A 19,816-nucleotide genomic window follows, 5' to 3' on the forward strand; every position below is an offset into this window, starting at 1 on the left:
CAGATGTCTTCCTCTACGTTTAAGCTCTTTCAAAATAAAAAAACATCTACAATTTTTCATTAAAATAATGTTACAGAAATAAATCTGTTGAACAATCGCCAAGAACATTATTTTAATGCATCATAGAAAATTTCATGGTAATCAGTCCATTAATCTCAAAGTAGTCATTATTTTTTACTAAATACGCTCTCCTGTAAAATAGCTATTTTGTAGATGTCTTCTTTTACTTTGCTGCCATCGAGACACTCTTAATTTTACAATAACGGGATAATTAATAACCGTTGGGGAAAAATTAAAGAAAGTAGGTACTGGAATGGCGACCACGAATGAAGACGAAGCGTTGCCAGACCTCCCACCAGGTGGACTGACCTGACGACATCATGAGAGTTAGCAACCAGTGGATGCAAGTGGCGAATTTTCATTCATTGTGGCGTTCTAAGGGGGAGGCCTTTGTTCAGCAGTGGACGTCTTCCGGCTGATGATGATGATGGTGATGAACTTTAGGACCGATACCAATAAAAAAAGTCAAGCTTCAAAGCTGAAGGTCTGCAGTGTTTCCACACCTTTGCCTTCCGGCAAGGGCCAACCAACACACTATTCTGTCAAGAAAGTCGTCATGAAGGCTCAAAAACGACCACGAATTCTCTGTCAAGAGTGGAGCGAGTTAGAAGAGAAAGACGTTCTCACCAACAAACTGTTATATTATGTACCTAGTTTGGCGAGTGGATTTAGATAGTAAGCGATTGTATGTAATACCTATGAGAAATCCTCCGCCTTGTGTCGTGACTCCCTTCTGCGTCACTTTCTCTCGCACAAACTTTTTCCATCTATTTCTGTCTCTGGCGATGTGGGTATTGTGAACTAGAGTCAAGAGCGGTGCGAATCTGGTCAGACCAACCACGAGGCCTCTTTCCATCCACTTTACCAGTCACAAGTTAGCTTCTCGAGGTTGTCACTGTCTTTCCTTGCAAAATTAGAATGAGTTAAAGGTAAATAAAAAAAAAGAAAGAAAAAGAATAATTATGATAAAACTGTCATTTTGTAGCAACAAGTAGAATTGATAATGCTCCGCGTTAATGAGAGATTGTATGATGCAGAAGCAATTAATTCCAAAATGGCCGACTAACGAAGGTTGGTAAATTGGGCGGCGCGCCCCGTTGGGATTGCGGTCGCAAATTTCATAAAATGATTAGGTTTGGATGGAAGTTTTAGTTTTTGAGCGAAATGTCACGCAAAATATGGCTTACCCTAACCAAGTCCCAAGGGTTAGTTGTTTCTAATGATAACAATTCCATGTAGTTTTTGATTATGCGCAAAATCACAGAACAGGACTATGAGAGGATTGATGGCGGCCTTGCCCGTGCCGTGACCTTTAGAATAGGATGGACCCATCTCTTCTCGTGGGAGTAATAAAAGGCGGTTAAGGAACTTGATGTAAGAGTGGACAACGGCGCTCTATTTTTAAACCCCGATGCCAAAAGAGGGGTATTATAAGTGTGACCGCTATGTGTGTCTGTCTGTAGCACCGTAGCTCCTAAACGGGTGGACCGATTTGAATGCGGTTTAATTATTTGAATGCAGGTTTTCTAGCAATGGTTCTTATACATATTTCATCAAAATGCCGGTGAAATTACTAGCACGTGAGGTATCCCATCTTAGGCCTCTAGGTTGGCAACGCGTCTGCAATACAATGGTGTTGCAGATGTTAATGGGCGGTGGTGATCTCTTACCATCAGGAGACCCACTTGCTCGTTTGCCATCAAGTTGAATAAAAAAAATGGGTTCAGCCGTTTTTGAGATATCGAACTTTGAAGTGACAAAGTCGAGGGTTTACCAACTTTTTGCTGGTTAGGTTATTGGTCCAAATTCAAAATGGTCAATTCAAGTGATCGATTTTCCATTTGCACCGAATCTTTGGGAAGTAACTAGTTTTTATAAGCTTTTATTTTAGTTTCACTTGTTTATTTGTTCGTTTGGGTCAAATCTTGGAAGTTAAATTTGACCCACTTCCAGTAGTGAGATCGACTTGAAATTTGGCATACTTATGTAAATCTGGTGACAATACCATAATCTGGCAGTGACAATCTGATAGTCCGGCCAAGATCGTCTCCGCAAAACGAAACTCCTCAATGGTTAATGGCATTGACTTGAAAATTGGTCCGAAAATGTAGTTTGAATGACAATGCAAGTAGAGTTATCAAAAGTGCAGTCAGCAAAAAAAAACTTATGCTAAGTACGAACTCCGGACTCCAGAACTGCGGTGTGGAAGGCACGGGAAAACCACCACTCGATTTTCCCAAGAAAGCCGTCTCAAAGATTCGCTACTTATCGACGACCACGACCACTCTCTCAAAAGTGCAGCGACTTAAAACAAAAGGCAATAACAAACAAACTGTCATACCAGTTTGGCGATTAGATTTACCCAGGCTGATGATCTAACGTTTCAGTTTTCAATCACCTGCATTAACATCTGCTACAGCGGAGCGTGCAGAAATATCTGACACGCCCGTAGCCCCTAGTAAGGCCCTAGAAATAGTGTCGTATCTGACATTTTATGGACGTTTTGCATTTATGGTGACTGTACCCGCGTAAACACTATAACAGGAAAATCAGTTACTATTATTGTTATATCTCGTAGGACGCACCCCTACCAAAAGCCTTTTTTTCACAAAAGTAAATCTAGACGTAAAAATAAACACCATTTTTTTATTCTCTGTTTCCATTAGCTTAGCAAGACACTTCGCAAACATTCCAATATCCATTCGCAATCTAGATCGTACGATTCTTCAGTTCATTGACCTCTAGGTCATCCACCCGTGCCTATTTACACCATTCCCAGGTCACCTAGACAGCTGGGCTTTGGGAGTGGCTGACAAAGATGGTCATTCGAGCGTTTATATCGCATGATTTCGTGGCATGTGTTGACATGATAGAAGATTTGTTACAGTGTCGGTTATCTAAACAAGCAGAGGACGTCTAAAAAATAATCGAAAGTGTCATCAAATTTTACAGCCCACGAAAATGAGGCTACGAAAATGAGGTGATAGAAAGGCGCTGAAGGAAAATCTCTAATATCTTTTAATTCTATCTGTTAAACCGCATTCACATGTATCTGTCGCGTTGTGTTGTGATGCTCTCTGTCTCTCTCTCTATCTATACCTTTGATGCGACACAACACAAGCCGTCACACATACTGCAGGGATACTACGAAACTCGAAACTCGAAGTTCGTGTCGTGCAGTCCCTCTGACACTTATACTATTTAATACGAGAGCGAGAGGGACCGCACGACACGAACTTCGAGTTTCGTAGTAGCCCTGCTGCATCAGATAAATGTGAACGCAACCAAATAAAATGTATGACACCGATATCGTTTAGCTTTATACCTCAATACTTTATTTTGTACGTTTTTAAACTAAACTTGAGATGCCATACCATAGGACAAACCTTTGGCCAACACAACTTTTTAGAAACTTATCTTTCTTCATCTTCTCTTAGCTCACAAGCAATAGTTTTGTCTTCATTTTGATAAATACGTCGGCAAATTAACAATTCAATTGTTAACCCGGTTACAAACTTCAAAAGGTAAACAAAATACCCAAGTTGATAGACGAATGGTAAACAATATAACTTCACTCAATTACATTAATGTTTAACCTTGAGAATTAACTAACTTTGATCTTGAGGAATTACCAATTAAGCACGTCATTTTTAAATATTTGTTGAGGTAATTGAAGGGTAATTGGCACTGTCACCACCGGCACAGAGTACATCCACCGGCAATGTACCATCAGCCAAATATGTGGTCTTCCACCCTAAAGTTGATAATCGTTTGCATGTCATAAAACAACAATGCCAATAGACGTGTCTGTCAACTTGAAAGTTCAACTTTAGCGACATATTCATTTGATAAGAACTTGTTTAAAAATTTATGGACCATTTATTTGGCTGATGGTACTTATTTATATATATAAAAGATGAAACTGACTGACTGACTGACTGACTGACTTATAGATCAACGCACAGCCAAACTGCTGGGTCTAGAAACTTGAAAAATTTGCCTTTAATAGGTGTAGACGCGCACTAAGAAAAGATTTTTTCGAAATTCCCACGGGATAGGGAATAAATGGGATTTATATTTTTACTTCGAAATTGCCCTATTTCCGTAACTATAATTAATATAAACTTAAAATTTGGCACGCAAGCAGGTAATACTAACAACTAAAAACTATTTTCAGGCTTTATCAAAATTCCACGGATAAGGAATAAATGGAATATGCCCCACATACATATAAAATAGGAAGTTTAAAGTAGTAGCGAAAAGAAGAAATCGACCAAGTGCGAGTAGGTCTCTTCCGTGCAAATTTGTATGAGTCTATGACTATATAGTGACAGCAGAACCCTGCCTCTAAGCAAAATGTTTGCAATTTGAGGTTTTTAGTTTGGTTACTGACAATACTGACGTAGACCTAACTAAATAATTATAAGGTTTTCCGACGCAACGCGCAGCGCGCATTATCGTACCCTTTCTCAGACTATTTCTTCTAAGACGATAAATCCCCTTCAGCGCCATCTATTATCACCCGCAAGAACTAACGAGCCCTTCTACGAATGTATCACCAAAAATGTCCAAAATTAATCTACGGCGACCACGACAAATGGCACCTAAACCTTAGACCTTAATATCCCTACGTAGGCTTTCGCTGTCCACTCTCATAATATATGGCACGGTTTGACGTTTCAAGATTAGCCTGAGATGGGTCGACAGCTCCTGTTGCTATTAAATTGCCAAGGTTTAAAGATCCCTGGAAATTTGATACCCAAGGAGCCGTTGGGGTATGAAGGTAGGGGTCCGCGGAACAATTGGCAGTGAATTGCTAATTATTTTGAATGAAATGCGGTCATGTGTGATGTAAATAAACCTACGATGATAAACAAAGAAAGGCTTCATGAAGTGGGACTGGAAATGCTTGGGAATATTATTAATTATGTAGAGAGTTGCAAACATTTATTACTTGAACTTGCTGTTGTCGTTACAAAATATGTCGCTTTGACATTCGCCTTATAGTTAAATGATTAACGAAACTTATAACACAGCATGAAATTTTTTAGTTTTTTTTTTACACTTCTACCTTGTCGCTTTCACTTCATGTTTGACATTCTTTATTAATTTATCAGAAGGCTTACAGAGACAAGGTACTAAAGTGTAAAGATATTTTTGACCACGACTGTACAATAACTCTTTATTGGACACCAACACATAGTAAGCAGCTAATAAAAAGCTGAAGCTGTACTAATGTTTCAAAAGTTCAAAACAAGAAATCAAACTCAAAAGTATTTGTATACTTTTTATTATAATTTTTCATTCCTTTTTGTCCGATTTGATAACTCCTGTATTATTTATTTTTTAATCGACTTATTTTTTGCGTCAACGTGGAGGCATTTCACAACAACAACAATTGTATGTATGTATGTAAACTAGTCCTGCCTTCTTTCTGTAAAAAAGGTTGCCTGGAAGAGATCGCTCTTAAGCGATAAGGCCGCCTATTGCTTAGCTTGTATTTTTTTCTCTGTATATCTGTTTTCTTTATCGCTTACTATTTCTGGTGTACAATAAAGAGTCTCTGTATTGTATTGTATTGTATGTAAACTCTTTATTGTACAAAAATCTGTAGATTACGTTGTAGTTTCCGATCTACACTTCTAAAAATAGTTGTAGTCTATCAAAATGAGAATTATCCTCTTGGTCAGTAAGAGCAACAGTGTCATAGTCACTTCCATCTGTTTTCATCAAATTTTCTATTTCAACTAAAGTTTTCATTCCTGTTTCTGGTAAAATCTTATTAACAATGACTAATATAAAAATCATAAAAAGTGTTGCCAAGCATAAAATACTATTTATCCCCATTACACCTGTCAAAGTCGGTACTAACTTCAAAATGGTATTTCCAAAAGCCCACAAGTAAGCACAGGTTAAGGAACTTCCTACGCCTTTATAAGACATAGGAAAAATTTCCCCCAAAAGAGAAAATGGAAGCGCTGTTGTACCCAAAGACATAAACATAGAAAAACCAGTAACAACAGTCAAAAACAACCATAAGTAATCTTTAGAAAACAAATGTATAGACTGAAGTATTAAGAATAGTGTTGTGAATCCCAAGAAAAGTATGGAACATGAACCTGTGAATAAGAACAAAGATTTCCTTCTAACGACTTGCATCAAAACACAAGCAGTTAAAGAACAGACTAAAGCTAAAACATCCAGAACTATAGTTCCAATGTATTTGCCGTTAGTTAGTTTAAAAATGTTTCTGAACGAACTGTTGGATACGAAGTTTTCACCACCGAATCCAACAAAGCTAAAAAGTAAAATCATTATAGACAGGGGCTTGAGGAAATCTACTTTTATTAACGATCGCAGATAATCCAAGACCCGTTCTCGAATGCCTAATTTTCTTATAGGCTTCAAGGCTTCCAATTGAATTTGAATCTTATACGTCACTAATAAATCCTTCAATTCTTTACTAGCTTCTTGGTCTCTTCCTCGTAACCAATGGAAATTTTCGACACACTTCACCGTATAACCTTGGCTTATAAGCCAATATGGACTTTCTGGTGACAAATATGAAATAAGTAAACCATAGAAAGCTGACAAAAGTCCTAATGCAGAAATAAGTCTCCAAGCAGAATAGATTCCAGACACATGGCTCAGTAATACGCCTAAAGATATCATAGCAGTTTCTAACATGAGAAATGTTCCTCGATGTTTAGGGCTGCAGGTTTCTGAAATGATTATACTGCTGATTGTAGCCGCTCCTCCCAGTGAGATATTATGTAAGATATTGACCAATAGCAAGCTTGAGAAATGCTTGACGTCAAAGCTGATTAACCAACTAAATAAGAGAGGTAAAACTGTCGCGATGCTGGCGATCCGACGTCCTTTCTTCTGCATTGTGTAGGGTATGATGAGAATGGACGGAACGAACGCCACTTCCCCAGCTGTCTCTGGAAAGGAAATTAATTTTACTTAGCGACATTCCAGATAAAAGGCTCTTATCTTTCAGCTTAATTATTCAACCGAGTAACTAATTCAAGGGGAAATGTAACTTAGGGCTTTCACCAATCATATTGAATTGAATTAAACATAACTTTTTTAAATACGTTCGCTTAATCTCGTAAGAACTAAGTAAATTTTTGATGATTTAGGATCATTAAGCGCTTGGTTGTTTTAAACGTAAGGCGTTTGACGCACATCAATTTATATCAGATAATCTAATTACCAAACATTGTCTTAAGCGGTCAGCGCAGCGGCAAGCGCATGTTTGGTAATTAGATTATCTGATGCACAACCGAGCGCTTTAGAGTTTTACAGTTACCAAGAAAAGTTGACATTTGTTTGAGTTGACCTAAGTTCTAGCACCCGCAAAATCTTACCAATAAAGTGAAGTGACGAACTGTCCACATAATGTTTCATATTATCATGCAGCAAACCTTGATCCAGAAAGGCGGCTAGGTACCCTAGACCCAATCCACAGCTCAGAATCGTGCTGAGCACACCGCTCGCAACGAATATCTGAAAAGTAAAGAAAATAATTGGTTCAGCATTGCAAACAGTATGTTAATAATATTGAACTAGTTGCTACTAAAAGGTGAAATTATTAGTTCAGCAGATGGTTCGGTAATTTGACTCAAACCTCCTGTACTTCATTGGTACTGGTTTTATTTACAAATTATGAAACTAAAAACAACCAAAATGTTTCATGATAAATAAAAGCTTGCAAAATGTCTAAAGTCAAATGAAATAGATATCTAGTTTCAAAGTCTGAATCCTTACGGTGTACAAAACTTTACTAGTTAGTTAGCAATATTGAACACTAATGATGCTAGTAATCTGTGACCTACTTCGCTGACCATGAGCCAAATGTGGGTTATCGTTTTTGCACGCATATGATGCTAATTCATTAAGTTTGGGGTTTAATGTATTATGCGTATGACATGAGGGAGGTTTATTTATTAAGTTAACTGGTTGAATGGGTCTTTAGATAAATGATCCAATTCATATTTCAAAAAAATGTACTTTTCCTAAGCAAGTTGTTTACTTACTCCACATTTGATTTTTAGTAAACGTTACTGTTGCAAAAAGTAAAAACAAAAGAATACTAAATAATTTCACTAATATAATAGTAGCCTAATAATTAACTGAGAATAGGTTAATAATAATGAAAAGCGTAGCGACTGGTTTATGGGGGAGGGCTATTTCCAACTTAGGACATATCCCACGACTGATATAATGAAGATGACGATGGTGATGATGATGATGATAATTTTCTTCACTCGCCTGATTGACTAAAGGTGACTGCAATCGTTCCATGCTTGCTTTTTTAAATGATTATACACAAACACTTCACTGTTTTCATTTTTTGAAACCCACACGAGTCTTACATCACTAACGACATAGGACTGATCGTTCTAGTGTAGCAACTGAGCAAACATGACGTCAGTACAATATCATGAAAGGTTACTGCAGTTAATTCAGCAGGTGTAGTTTCACGTTCTAAACTTTATTGTACTTCGTGATCTAACGAAGAACTAGATGGGGGAAAACTTAAGTAATGCTTGTCTTGCACGTAATAGCATATCCATCCGTACACGTATGTGTTCATCACATCTCTACCCATTACTATCCTAATTTACTTTCCTAAAGTATTTTACTTATTAGAAGAACAATAGATACTATGATGTATAGAATGTATCCCCTCCTGAATACTACGTAATAAACAGTTCGACCACAGCAATGCTTAAACTTAATAGTAACTTATACCATTTAGTTAAAATGAAATTACCAAATTTGTGGAAGACCTAACACAAGATGAGATTTTATAGAAAATATCAACCATGTTTTTCATTTGTGTAGTAACCAGTCCAACAGAAAACCTTAATAAAACAAAGTGTTTATATTAGACATATTTATTAGTACGTCATTTATTCTGCTCTACCACAGATACATGATATGTCATACCATCTACGTTACAACAATTTACACAACTTGTATAATAGACATACGTCTTCCGGTTCGTGGTAAACACTCGAGAACTTTTTCTCGCTTAACGGCTATCTGTTCTTCGAGCGATGTGGCCCGCCCATTGCCACTTCAAACTTTGGATGAAAAACTTTGTGCCCTGTGATCACCAAAGACGCCACCCATGCTACATTATTATCGTGAACGAATTTTTACTTTAACTAATAATATGTACATACTTTATGGGAGCCAAAATTTCATACGAGTATTTCAGTTACCCCAAGCACACTTTATAATTGAAAGACCGGCTAACGCTAGAGAGCGGTTAAAAGCAAACTTCTAACAACGAAGGCTGAATGCAAACTGCAGTAACAAGTTCTGAATTGTTAACAAGAGCCAATAGGGGAAATTGTTGGGGGATGTGCGGCGGAACTCCTTGTAACATGTTGAAATTGTTATACAATATTATAAGTATGTAGGAGTTACGGGAATACGTCTTTGGCTTTTATTCATAGTCGCAGTTGATTGTTTACTTATTTTGCCTCTTGTCTCTCCATAATTTAAATGTGGAAATTGCTGTTTATTTACATTTAGAATAGAATAGAATAGAAACGTTTATTCACACTTCGCAAATAAAAATAGAAATAGAAATTCGTTCATACACTTGTAATTCGACCTATTCCTTGAAAGGGGTTAATTTAGAACTTATTTACAATGTACTTAGCCCAGTCAATTTGAAGTCGAAATCCAGTAGGTAGTTCTTTTATTAAAAAAAAAAAACGCCGTCTTATGTCGTCCTAAACTCGATTTAAGACCTGAATTACCCGTTACAATATCATTTAATATGAGTGAGTCTCACGGTAGTTTCATGTTCAAAACACCGTGTTCTGACCTAAAAACGACAATTTGTATTCTTTTCTGGCAGCCAGTAAACAAAAGATCTCTTCTTACAAAAAAATCATGACAAAAATATGAAGGCTTTATAGGTTAATAAAAGATATAAATCAGAAGTCATCATATGACTCACTAAAATCACAAAAATTCTCAACTTAGCTCTCAGCAAAACGTTGAGATGAGATGTTGGACGACACTGTTATTTAGAACCTAACCTAGTGTCTCATTCCAGGGCTGCTGTCATGGGACTCGAACGAGCACCAGGTGGATTTGGAGAGCGAGCTGGCGACCCTCACGGCACAGGCTCCCGAGGGAGAAGAGGCCAGATACGGTGAGTCACTGGCATATCCGAATCTGAAGATTCAGATGAGTTATAAATATCCCCGAGCGGATCCGAATCTCTTATCGGCCCATTTCAAATCTTTTGACTCCGAGGAACTACTAACACTGACTAAGCTGGATCGATTCTTGATTATCTTGATCGGCGATTCAGCATTCGCTTCTCTTTCGTTCGTTTGGGCTGTAGATCCCTCACAAGTGCAGTGTGAGTTGGAAACTTCACACACACCATAGAATTGCTTCACAGGTTTGTGTAGGTTCCTCACGATGTTTTACTTCACCGATAAGCTCGTGGTAAATTTTAAATGTAATTTTGCACATGAATAAAAAAAATCAGAGATGTGAGTCCAGATTTGAACCCACGATCCTCTGCTTGAAGGCCATAGATCAAACCTTAGAGCTACCACAGCTAGGATCCATATTACTCGCATAATTATTGAAAATCAGAATGTATTTTTTATCATAACTCTTTTTTTCTTTGAATCCAATAATTTTTCAGAATTGGTAAAAACAAACCTTACCTAACCTACAGTTTCCTATAGGATGACCATTTAAAATTACAGAAAAAAGACGGCTTCATGGGAAAAAAATTATGACAAACAATAATTCGGACAAACGTTACAGTATGACTTGCGAAAAGTATGTCAACTTTGGCGCGCCCGCTTGGGGTATTTGGGTTAGGAAAATAGCCGTGGAGAATTTTCTAGTACCTCATAATAATCTAATTATGAAGGCACATGTTTATATCCAAAATCTGTGTCATCCATCCTAACAGCCATGTTCCTACATAAATTGGCAATCTCAACCACGCGAAAATGATTGCTCAGGTAATGGACCGCGCCTGGCTGGGCGGGCGGCGGGGCGGAAATGCCGATATCCCGCCCAAATAGGCCACCAGTGATCGACTTTCTTTACGTACTTAAAAATAATGTGTGCTGTATAGTCAAAGAGACCAAGCCAAAGACATGGTTAATGTTATGTCGTATCAGGAGCTCAAGGCATTAGCAGAGAGGTAAACAAAATGGCGATTACTCCACCGACAAGAACTAGGCTCTCAAAATAGTTTAGTTTATTTATTCATTCAATAAATCATTACATTATAATTTACATTAATGTCAGTTATAAGAATTTGTATTGAAATCGTCAAAGGTAATAAGATTAGTAATAATTATAAACAATACAATTCTAAGCATGTCATGATGTGAATGAAAAAAAAAATTAGACTGGTTCTTCTCAAGGGATCGTTAGACTGAAAACACATTGAAATTTATATAAAGAATAATGGCCAAAATGTCAATTATATGTAAAGATTAATACATTTGTCAATAATTCAGTAACAATTTAAATGACAATGTAAAAACAATAAAATAAAAACAAGAAATAATAATAACAATTTAAACAATAAAATTAAAATTTCAGATTTATAAATTCATTTACCGAATAAAACGTTTTATAATATACGCTAATATGATATTATAATGTTTTTTTTTATTCGACTGGATGGAGAACGAGCAAGTGATGATGATTGTCTTACATGTCAGTATGAAATTTTACCTTATTGTTTTTATTCTGATGTAGGAGCTCTCGATCTTGTAAAAAATACAAGATTTTTTTGGTGACTTTACATTATTATTGACTGTACGTGTATACTTATCTACTTACATTGTTATCCAAATTACATATCCGCGCCAAGTTTCAGACATTCATTACAGATAATTTTGTAAAGATGGTAAACAATCGTGGTCAACTGTATTCCGTTTTACAGTATCAAAAAAATGATAAAATAGATCAAAATAATACTTATAAATAAAACAGATGAACAGACGCAGATGTTTATAGAGAAAAATAGTTAAAACGGTAACAGTTGAAAAACCAACTGAACCCATGCAAAAATTTAAGCAAACAAACAAAGAAAAACAAATGAATTGAACTCAATAAAAAGCTTGTAAAAACACCAAAGCACTGCAAACACAAGTCACTCATTTCTTCTAAATCCAACCTTACATTACCATTTTAAACAAAGTATCCGTGCTTCACGACAGGGTTAATCTGAAAGCTCCATAAAACGGCTGTAAAAGCTCGCCCGAAGCTTTGTTCGCTGGGAACAGTGATTTTTTTAAAACATGGTTTTACGGGGCAAACAAGTAAACGTTTTGAGTGTCACAGTTTTTCGGGCAACATTGTAATAAACATGCTTATATCATGGGACAATTAAAGAATATTACTGAAATTATCTCGGAAATTCGTCGAAGAACTAAAGTCACTGACATAGCTGGAAAAATATGCAAATTGAAGTGGCAATGGGCAGGCCACATCGCTCGAAGAACAGATAACCGTTGGGGGAGAAAAGTCCTCGAGTGGCGACCACGAACCGGAAGACGAAGCGTTGGCAGGCCTCCCACCAGGTGGACTGACGACATCGTGAGAGTGGCGGGAAACCGGTGGATGCAAGTGGCAAGTTGTCGTTCATTGTGGCGTTCTAAGGGGGAGGCCTTTGTCCAGCAGTGGACGTCTTCGGGCTGATGATGATGATGATGATGATGACTGAAATTATCTCCCGTCAGAGCGTAGCACTAGCACAAAACCGTAAACAGTTTTTTGGGTATCTTAAATGCCATAATATCGTATTATTTCAATAAAATTTTGGGAAATATAGCTCATGTTACTATCGATGTAAAAATATAATGTTATTTTGTTACTAATAAATATTATCATTATTTCTATAGGTACTAAAGTAATAATTTTGATCATTGCTTGTCTAAGGCCCGTTTCTACCAGAGATGTGCGAGGATTTGTTGCGAGGAGTGTGTTTTTCATGAACCAATAGAAATGCTTCATTTACCTCGCCTCGCTCACAGCTATTTCCACCAGAGATGTCCTATACCTGTAGTGCTATAGTATACTCGTAGATACTAAATTCAAATTCAAACCATTTATTCAGTAAATAGGCCGCAATGGGCACTTTTACACGTCATTGTTTAAACTACCAGCGCTTTCGGAAAGACCATCATTGCCAAGAAGAATGCGCCACCGAAGAAAGTCATTTTTTCAAAATAAAATAATTACAAATAAAATACTTAAAAACTATAGTATACAATTAAAGAAAAAAATACAAAAAATAATAATAATACAGGGATGTATGGGGTCCCTTAGTTACAAAACTAAACGCTAATTGTATCTACGTTCAGTGGAAGTGTATAATGCTTCCACGGTCATAAATTAATAAAAAAAAACTGAAATATACATTTCAGGTCAAGTAACCATTAAGCTTTTTGGATTCCGAAGGCAAGCTCACGTCTGCCGCCCCCAAAGTTAGCTCACACGCACTCATGTCATGCTCTGAAAGCAGAGCGGTACCGAGGACATCGTATTGCTTCCGTTCCCATAAGCTCTATTGGATCGTCTTGGGAACTTCGACGTCGCGAGCCTGTGACTATAAATTAAACTAAAATATACAAGTTTAAAATCCATAAGCTTAACAATATACAGCCTTAAATATAGCAAGGGGATGTATAAAGTACCTAAGTTAATAATAAAATTTCTAATCTAAATAATTCAGAGAAGTATATAGTCTCTACATGTCAAAGTAAAATAATTAAATTATACAATCTTGAGAGGTGTAAAAAGCCTCCATGGTCAAAAACTAATGATAATAATTAAAATAAAGAGATGGAGTCATATCTATTTACTTATTTATACATAAAGCCATTTCCATTAGGTCAATATTATACCTACGTTATCTCATCAAAAAAAATCTTATAAAGTATGCCTAGCTGCTTCGTGAATTATAGAAATTAGACCCAAATGTTGTTATCCTCCACATCTTACTCAATTTGCAAGAATCCAATTTGTCTGCTTGAACGTAATTTACGGCATAAAAGTAGGTTATGTACAAGAATCAGGCCGTAGAAAGAACTGAAAAGTGCTTTCTGGAAATCTTAGCAGTAACGTAAAAAAGTGCTAGAATTATGTTCGCGTTTTCATGTTATATTCGGGCGGAAAAGCTTTTTAAACCGCTCGGAGTTTTTTTAAACCGTATTTTAGATTGTACAACAAGAGCACAAAACGAGCCATTATACCCGAGACGCAAATATAGCCACCAAAGCCGTCTAAAACAAAATCAAAAGTTTTCAATTCCAATTCCATTTTCAGCTATTTTCACGATGGACATTCCTTGTTTACATTTACCAAATTGAATTTTGTCTGTTTGACGTATAATATTGAGTTGACCATTTTCCATTTGCACTGAATGATATTTAATCCATCACCACAAGCACAATGACGCATTCAATCTAAAGGTGTGGCCACATACAGTCGCTCGTCGCTCGTTTGCAGCGATAAATCTGGTCACGTGACCCAATTTGAATTTCCCGCGACTCATCAAACAGCCAGCAGCGTCAGTCAAGATGGCTTGCAGAAATGACCTTGGCCTTGGAAACTGATTTCTTAACCTTCATTAGTGGCAGTCGTGACAGCGGTACAAATAAAAGAAATTGGAGTGAATGAAAAAAAATTGAAGCCGTGGTGGCCTAGTGGTTTGACCTATCGCCTCTCAAGCAGAGGGTCGTGGGTTCAAACCCCGGCTCGCACCTCTGAGTTTTTCGAAATTCGTGTGCGGAATTGCATTTGAAATTTACCACGAGCTTTGCGGTGAAGGCAAACATCGTGAGGAAACCTGCACTAACCTGCGAAGTAATTCAATGGTGCGTGTGAACTTCCCAATCCGCACGGGGCCCGCGTGGGAACTATGGCCCAAGCTCTCTTGTTCTCAGAGGAGGCCCTGTGCCCAGCAGTGGGACGTATATAGGTTGGGATGGGATGGGGAAAAAATAACAGTATTTTTCCGAAATTGAAGACGTTTTTTTTTCAGCGATAAAGCACATTCAGCTTTGTCGCTATGTGTCACGTGACCAGATTTGACGCTGGAAACGAGCGTCAAGCGGCTGCATGTGGCAGCACCTTAACGTGCCTTTCGCAGGAAACAGCCTCAACACAAATATTACGTATTTAGGTAATCCTTACATCGTTTCGCTTTTTGAGTTCCATTACACGGCTTATGATCCCGAAGTTACCGAACGGTATTCGTGATCCTATTACGGCTTATTGCGGTACGAACACAGATATAGATTACACTAGATAACGCAAACACCTCAATCTGTATGAAAACCAACCGTGTCACTTTTTTATATCTACTGTGACCTCAAGAGCGAATTAGCGATGTGAATTCCCCGATGTCCGCGCAAAATCCGCGCTGTGAGGCTCGAATCAGTCACTAGTCATGATTATTCAGAATAGTCAGTTAGCGGTCAGTCTTTGTATGAGGCCAACCCCGACGTTTGGTCGGGGTTCAGACACGCGGAGTAGATGCATTTGCGTAATCTAATAATAATAATAGTAAAGCCTCTTTATTTCCATGCACTTAAAAAATACAAAAAATACAATTTAATTAACCAAACAGGTATAACAATTTAAGACATGTCCCCGTTCTGGGTAAAGGCCTCCTCCAACTGTTTCCATGCTTCTCTGTTTTGCGCTTGTAGTATCCAGTTATTTCCGGCAATTTTTTGGATTTCATCTGCCCATCTATCCTTAGGTCGCCCTTTTTTCGTAATCTAGTGTAATCCATATCTGTGGGTCCGAATTTAGTTCCCTTTGCGAAGTAGGTAGAGTTATGATATGAAATAATATTAGTGGTTTGATACTGCTGGGTAAGGTTAGTTGTTTTTAGGGTTTGGTCTCAGGTTAAAATACTCGTCATTCTATTTTCATACATTTTGGAAATAATCCTTTGTTTATTGTGTTCCTTTTTATTGTATGTATTAAGGCATAATATTTAATTATGCTACGTAGGTTTAGTAGAGGATTGGGAACCAGGGTTTCACAATCAATTTCGTTATTTATTTATTTATTTATTCATTCATTGCATATCAAATTTATACATGTCAGTTGTCTCAATTCGGTTATTATTTTGTTTGGTGTTGGTTGGAATGTCAATATGACCTTAGTTGCACAAAGATTTCATCCTGATACGTGATTCACAATTCTTGAATACATATTAATACATATTATTACTTTTTCATAGAAATCTCTGTTACGAAGTAAAAACTATTTATTGCTGGCTTCTAAATTTCTACAAAAACCTCAGTGCGTGAGTTTGATTCACACTAAGTATTTTTTTAGATGAATAAAAGAGTACTAACAATTGAGAGGCCTAACTGTTAGTCTAATTAATGGTACTGCTCGAAGCTTTCAGCCCTGGGTATTGAAATTGGATTCAGTTTTACTCTAAATTGGCCTCCAACACATACATTTTAAGATCGTATCTCCTTTGTACTTTCCAAACGTAATATGGTAATGATGAAATGGAAGTTCCCTGGCATACAAACCGTGTTAGTTTAATTTCATATAGCTGTGATCATTGTATTATGCGGGGATTCTCATTATAATAATGTGTTACTAGAGATTTAATTGGGTTGGGTTAATTAATCCTTTTATTAGTAGCATAGCCTGATTACCCACAGTTGAAGAGAAAAAAAGGGATCCTTCATCATCTTCTCATTACAAATGTGACCCCCCAATGAGGGCTATCGTTTTTTGTCTTTATAGATGGCGCCACTGTTGCGTGAGGTTTTAAGTGTGGCTTTCAAAGTCTGTTATTACGGACGTGAAAACAAAGTTTAGATTAAAATCATATTTAATACTCCTTAAAACCGTAAGTACTTACCATAAAAATATCGAGCAACCACAGTGTTGCGTAGTCCCGTTTTGTTCGGAAAAAAAGGAGGACAAAAGTTTCCGAAAGACAAAACTGTCTCAAAACACAGACATTCATTGCCCCATAACGCATAATTGCCATAATTAATTTCAGGTAATGCAAAATATAGGTTGCCTGGAAGAGATCGCTCTTAAGCGATAAGGCCGCCTATTGCTCACCTTGTAATATTTTTTTCTGTGTATCTGTTTTCTGTATCGCTTACTATGTCTGGTGTACAATAAAGAGTCTTTGTATTGTATTGTATTGTAATATTCACAAAATTATTCTAATTATAAATAAACCGCGTAGCTCACCCAAAAACTATGAGATTTGACATTTCGGAGACCTCACGCTACACTAGCGCCTCTAGCGGCGAATTCATAAGCGATAGCCCTCATTATTTGCACCGATATATATATTTTTTTAATACGTAAATATTAATTAATGCACCATCAGTAGCAATAAAAATAACAATACAAGAAATTATGGTCGGTCCCTCTACAAGGCACAAAATAGAACACAAATAAAAATAAATTTGGCTGCTAATGCATACTTTGGTTTTGTAAGCCCATATAATATTTTTTCAAACTTTTGCAAGAAAATTTGGAATGAATTATAAACTCCTAAGGATGTTGCAAGAGAAAAGTTGACTTAGCTCATTTAACATGAAAGTTGGTTTGTGATTTAGCTGTCAAATAATAAACAGTTATTTCTGTACGGACACGAAATGACGTAACGGTTACAAATTAAATTACTTCACAGAGCCCACAGTGCGAGAGCTGTTACCGTATAAAATAACGCGGTTACCTGAAACGAAATAAAGCAGAATAAAACAACCTTTTTGCCAAAATAACCCTAAAAACACGCCCTGTCATCGCCAGATATCTTTGCGAAATATTGCTGCAAAAAAACGGTTGGCAGCATTAGGAACAAAGGAGTTTTTGCTGGCTTATCGCGGTAACACTGGCTTAACTGTATTGTGTTGGCCAAAATATTCGCGTCTATTTTGTTTGTGAAAACTTTGGAACATTTGTTGGCAATGTTTTGACGGTTTGATGTAATTTTGACGGTATAAGTTTGATATGGGTGTCAATTTGCTATTTTCTCGATACTCGATCCTCTTGCTCTCCGCAGAGACGTTAGCTCCCTTTGTGTATTCTATAAGATCTACAACGGGGCATGCTCTGAGGAACTCTTCGACCTCATTCCAGCTGCGGGGTTCCATTACAGATCCACCCGTCGTAAGCGTTCATTTCATCGATATCATGTTGATGAATGGCAGTCTTCGACGGTGCGTTTTAGGCGGTCTTTTCTGGCACGAACTTGCAAAATCTGGAACGAGCTCTTCTGGAACGAGGGTCTTCCCATCGAGTTACGACCTGGGTGCCTTTAAGAGGCGAGTGTACAATTGTCTGCAGGGCCGACAACGCACTGGCATCGCGCAAAGCGCTGCGGGTGTCTATGGACAGTGGTGACCACTTAACATCAGGTGACCCACTAGTTCGTTTGTCTGGCCTCTCTAACAAAAAAAAAATTAAAATTGAAAATGATAATAATTACTTAAATAAATTGAAAGTTTTCCTTTATTTATTTTATATAAACGCCACCTTACATAGCTTTTCGCACAAATCGACCTAGTCAATAAATATACGAGACCGTTATCAATTATACCTACCTATCTGTTATGTCTTAGATCTGAGAAAGCTTTCTAGTACCCTCGTCAAGTAACACAAAAGAACATACCTACATACCTTCTCGTACTTTGTTCGGTTCGATTTCAATTTACTGTAGGTATATATGTATTAAAAAAATTGGCCAATTGCGAGCTGAACAGGCACAACGAGGGTCCAGTACAAATTTGTAGTTAATTCGTCGATGAAACTGCAAAGCGGCGTAACTTACAATGTCTAATGCCGCGTAAACAAAAAGTAGGAGAGGTATCACGGCTGGTATAGACAAAAAGTTCTATATCTCAAAAACGGCTGAACCGATTTTAATAAAGCATGTCTTAGAACCATCGATAGAAAAACTGCTTTCAAATAAAAAAACCGCATTCAAATCGGTCCACCGGTTTAAGAGCTATGGTGCCACAGCAGACACATAGACAGATAGACAGACAGACACGCACACACATAGCGATCAAACTTATAATACCCCTCTTTTTGCGTCGGGGGTTAAAAATACATTATTGAATTACAAGCTCTCCACAACAAAGGGTTCCGTACCATTATCTATATAACATTAGATAAGTTTGTTGTATGGGAGCCATCCTTAACTATTTATTTTATTTTTGTTTAATTATTTGTTTTTAAAGATTGCACAACTAAAGATTCTGTCTGATTCTGGGATTCTGAGGAAAACTATAACGGTTAAGTTTTCATGAGAATTATCAGTAGTTTAAGACTAAATAGCAGCCTAATGTATAAAATATACCTAAACTTGGAATATTCCGTACAAAATACGAAATCCTTAAAAAATATTACTTAATTTTTTCGTAATGGCTGCGGAACCCTATTTCGGGCGTGTCCGACATGCCCTTGGCCGGTTTTTTTCACCTTAAAAACCTCAATAACATATTAGTCTCGCCTGATAAAGGCACAAAGGGAAGATTTTTTCTGGGCCCCTTACCGCCCTCTAGGCCTCCAGCGCCCACTTTGGGAAAAACTATTACGCCTCAAGAGATAGAGCGCTGTGACAGACGGACGGACAGACAGACAGCGGAGTCTCAGGGATTCCACCCAGTAATAGGGTTGGCACCCTTTGTGTACCCTAAAAAACGAGCAAATTTCGATCGCCAAGGTCCAAATATAT

General features: G+C 37.3%; 2 protein-coding genes across 2 annotated transcripts in view; one reads left to right on the plus strand and one right to left on the minus strand.

Moving 5' to 3' along the window:
* Window positions 1-4,987: 4,987 nt before the first annotated feature.
* On the minus strand, window positions 4,988-8,445 carry LOC141439901 (facilitated trehalose transporter Tret1-like). The gene is made up of 3 exons (XM_074104351.1): window positions 8,338-8,445; window positions 7,434-7,572; window positions 4,988-7,004 (listed from the first exon to the last, which is right to left on the minus strand). The coding sequence occupies exons 1-3, from the start codon at window positions 8,368-8,370 to the stop codon at window positions 5,695-5,697; spliced, it is 1,482 nt and encodes a 493-aa protein (XP_073960452.1). The 5' UTR covers window positions 8,371-8,445; the 3' UTR covers window positions 4,988-5,694.
* A 992-nt stretch (window positions 8,446-9,437) lies between these two features.
* The window catches only part of LOC141439947 (microtubule-associated protein futsch-like), a 30,067-nt gene continuing 19,688 nt past the window's right edge, over window positions 9,438-19,816 (plus strand). Inside the window, exons 1-2 of the mRNA XM_074104412.1 lie at window positions 9,438-9,456; window positions 10,145-10,243. Coding sequence (XP_073960513.1) covers window positions 9,438-9,456; window positions 10,145-10,243 — 118 coding nt within the window. The remainder of the gene's footprint in view (window positions 9,457-10,144; window positions 10,244-19,816) is intronic.

The sequence above is a fragment of the Choristoneura fumiferana genome, chromosome 21, assembly GCF_025370935.1.
Source record: "Choristoneura fumiferana chromosome 21, NRCan_CFum_1, whole genome shotgun sequence".
Taxonomy (NCBI): domain Eukaryota; kingdom Metazoa; phylum Arthropoda; class Insecta; order Lepidoptera; family Tortricidae; genus Choristoneura; species Choristoneura fumiferana.

Bases quoted from the DNA above. Each gene is read 5' to 3' on its own strand.
- LOC141439901 (XM_074104351.1), bottom strand. From the start codon at position 8,370: ATGGAACGATTGCAGTCACCTTTAGTCAATCAG. The intron at 7,573-8,337 runs GCGAGTGAAGAA...TTTACTTTTCAG, and splicing joins AGTCACCTTTAGTCAATCAG to ATATTCGTTGCGAGCGGTGT. The intron at 7,005-7,433 runs GTAAGATTTTGC...TTTCCTTTCCAG, and splicing joins TTCGTCACTTCACTTTATTG to AGACAGCTGGGGAAGTGGCG.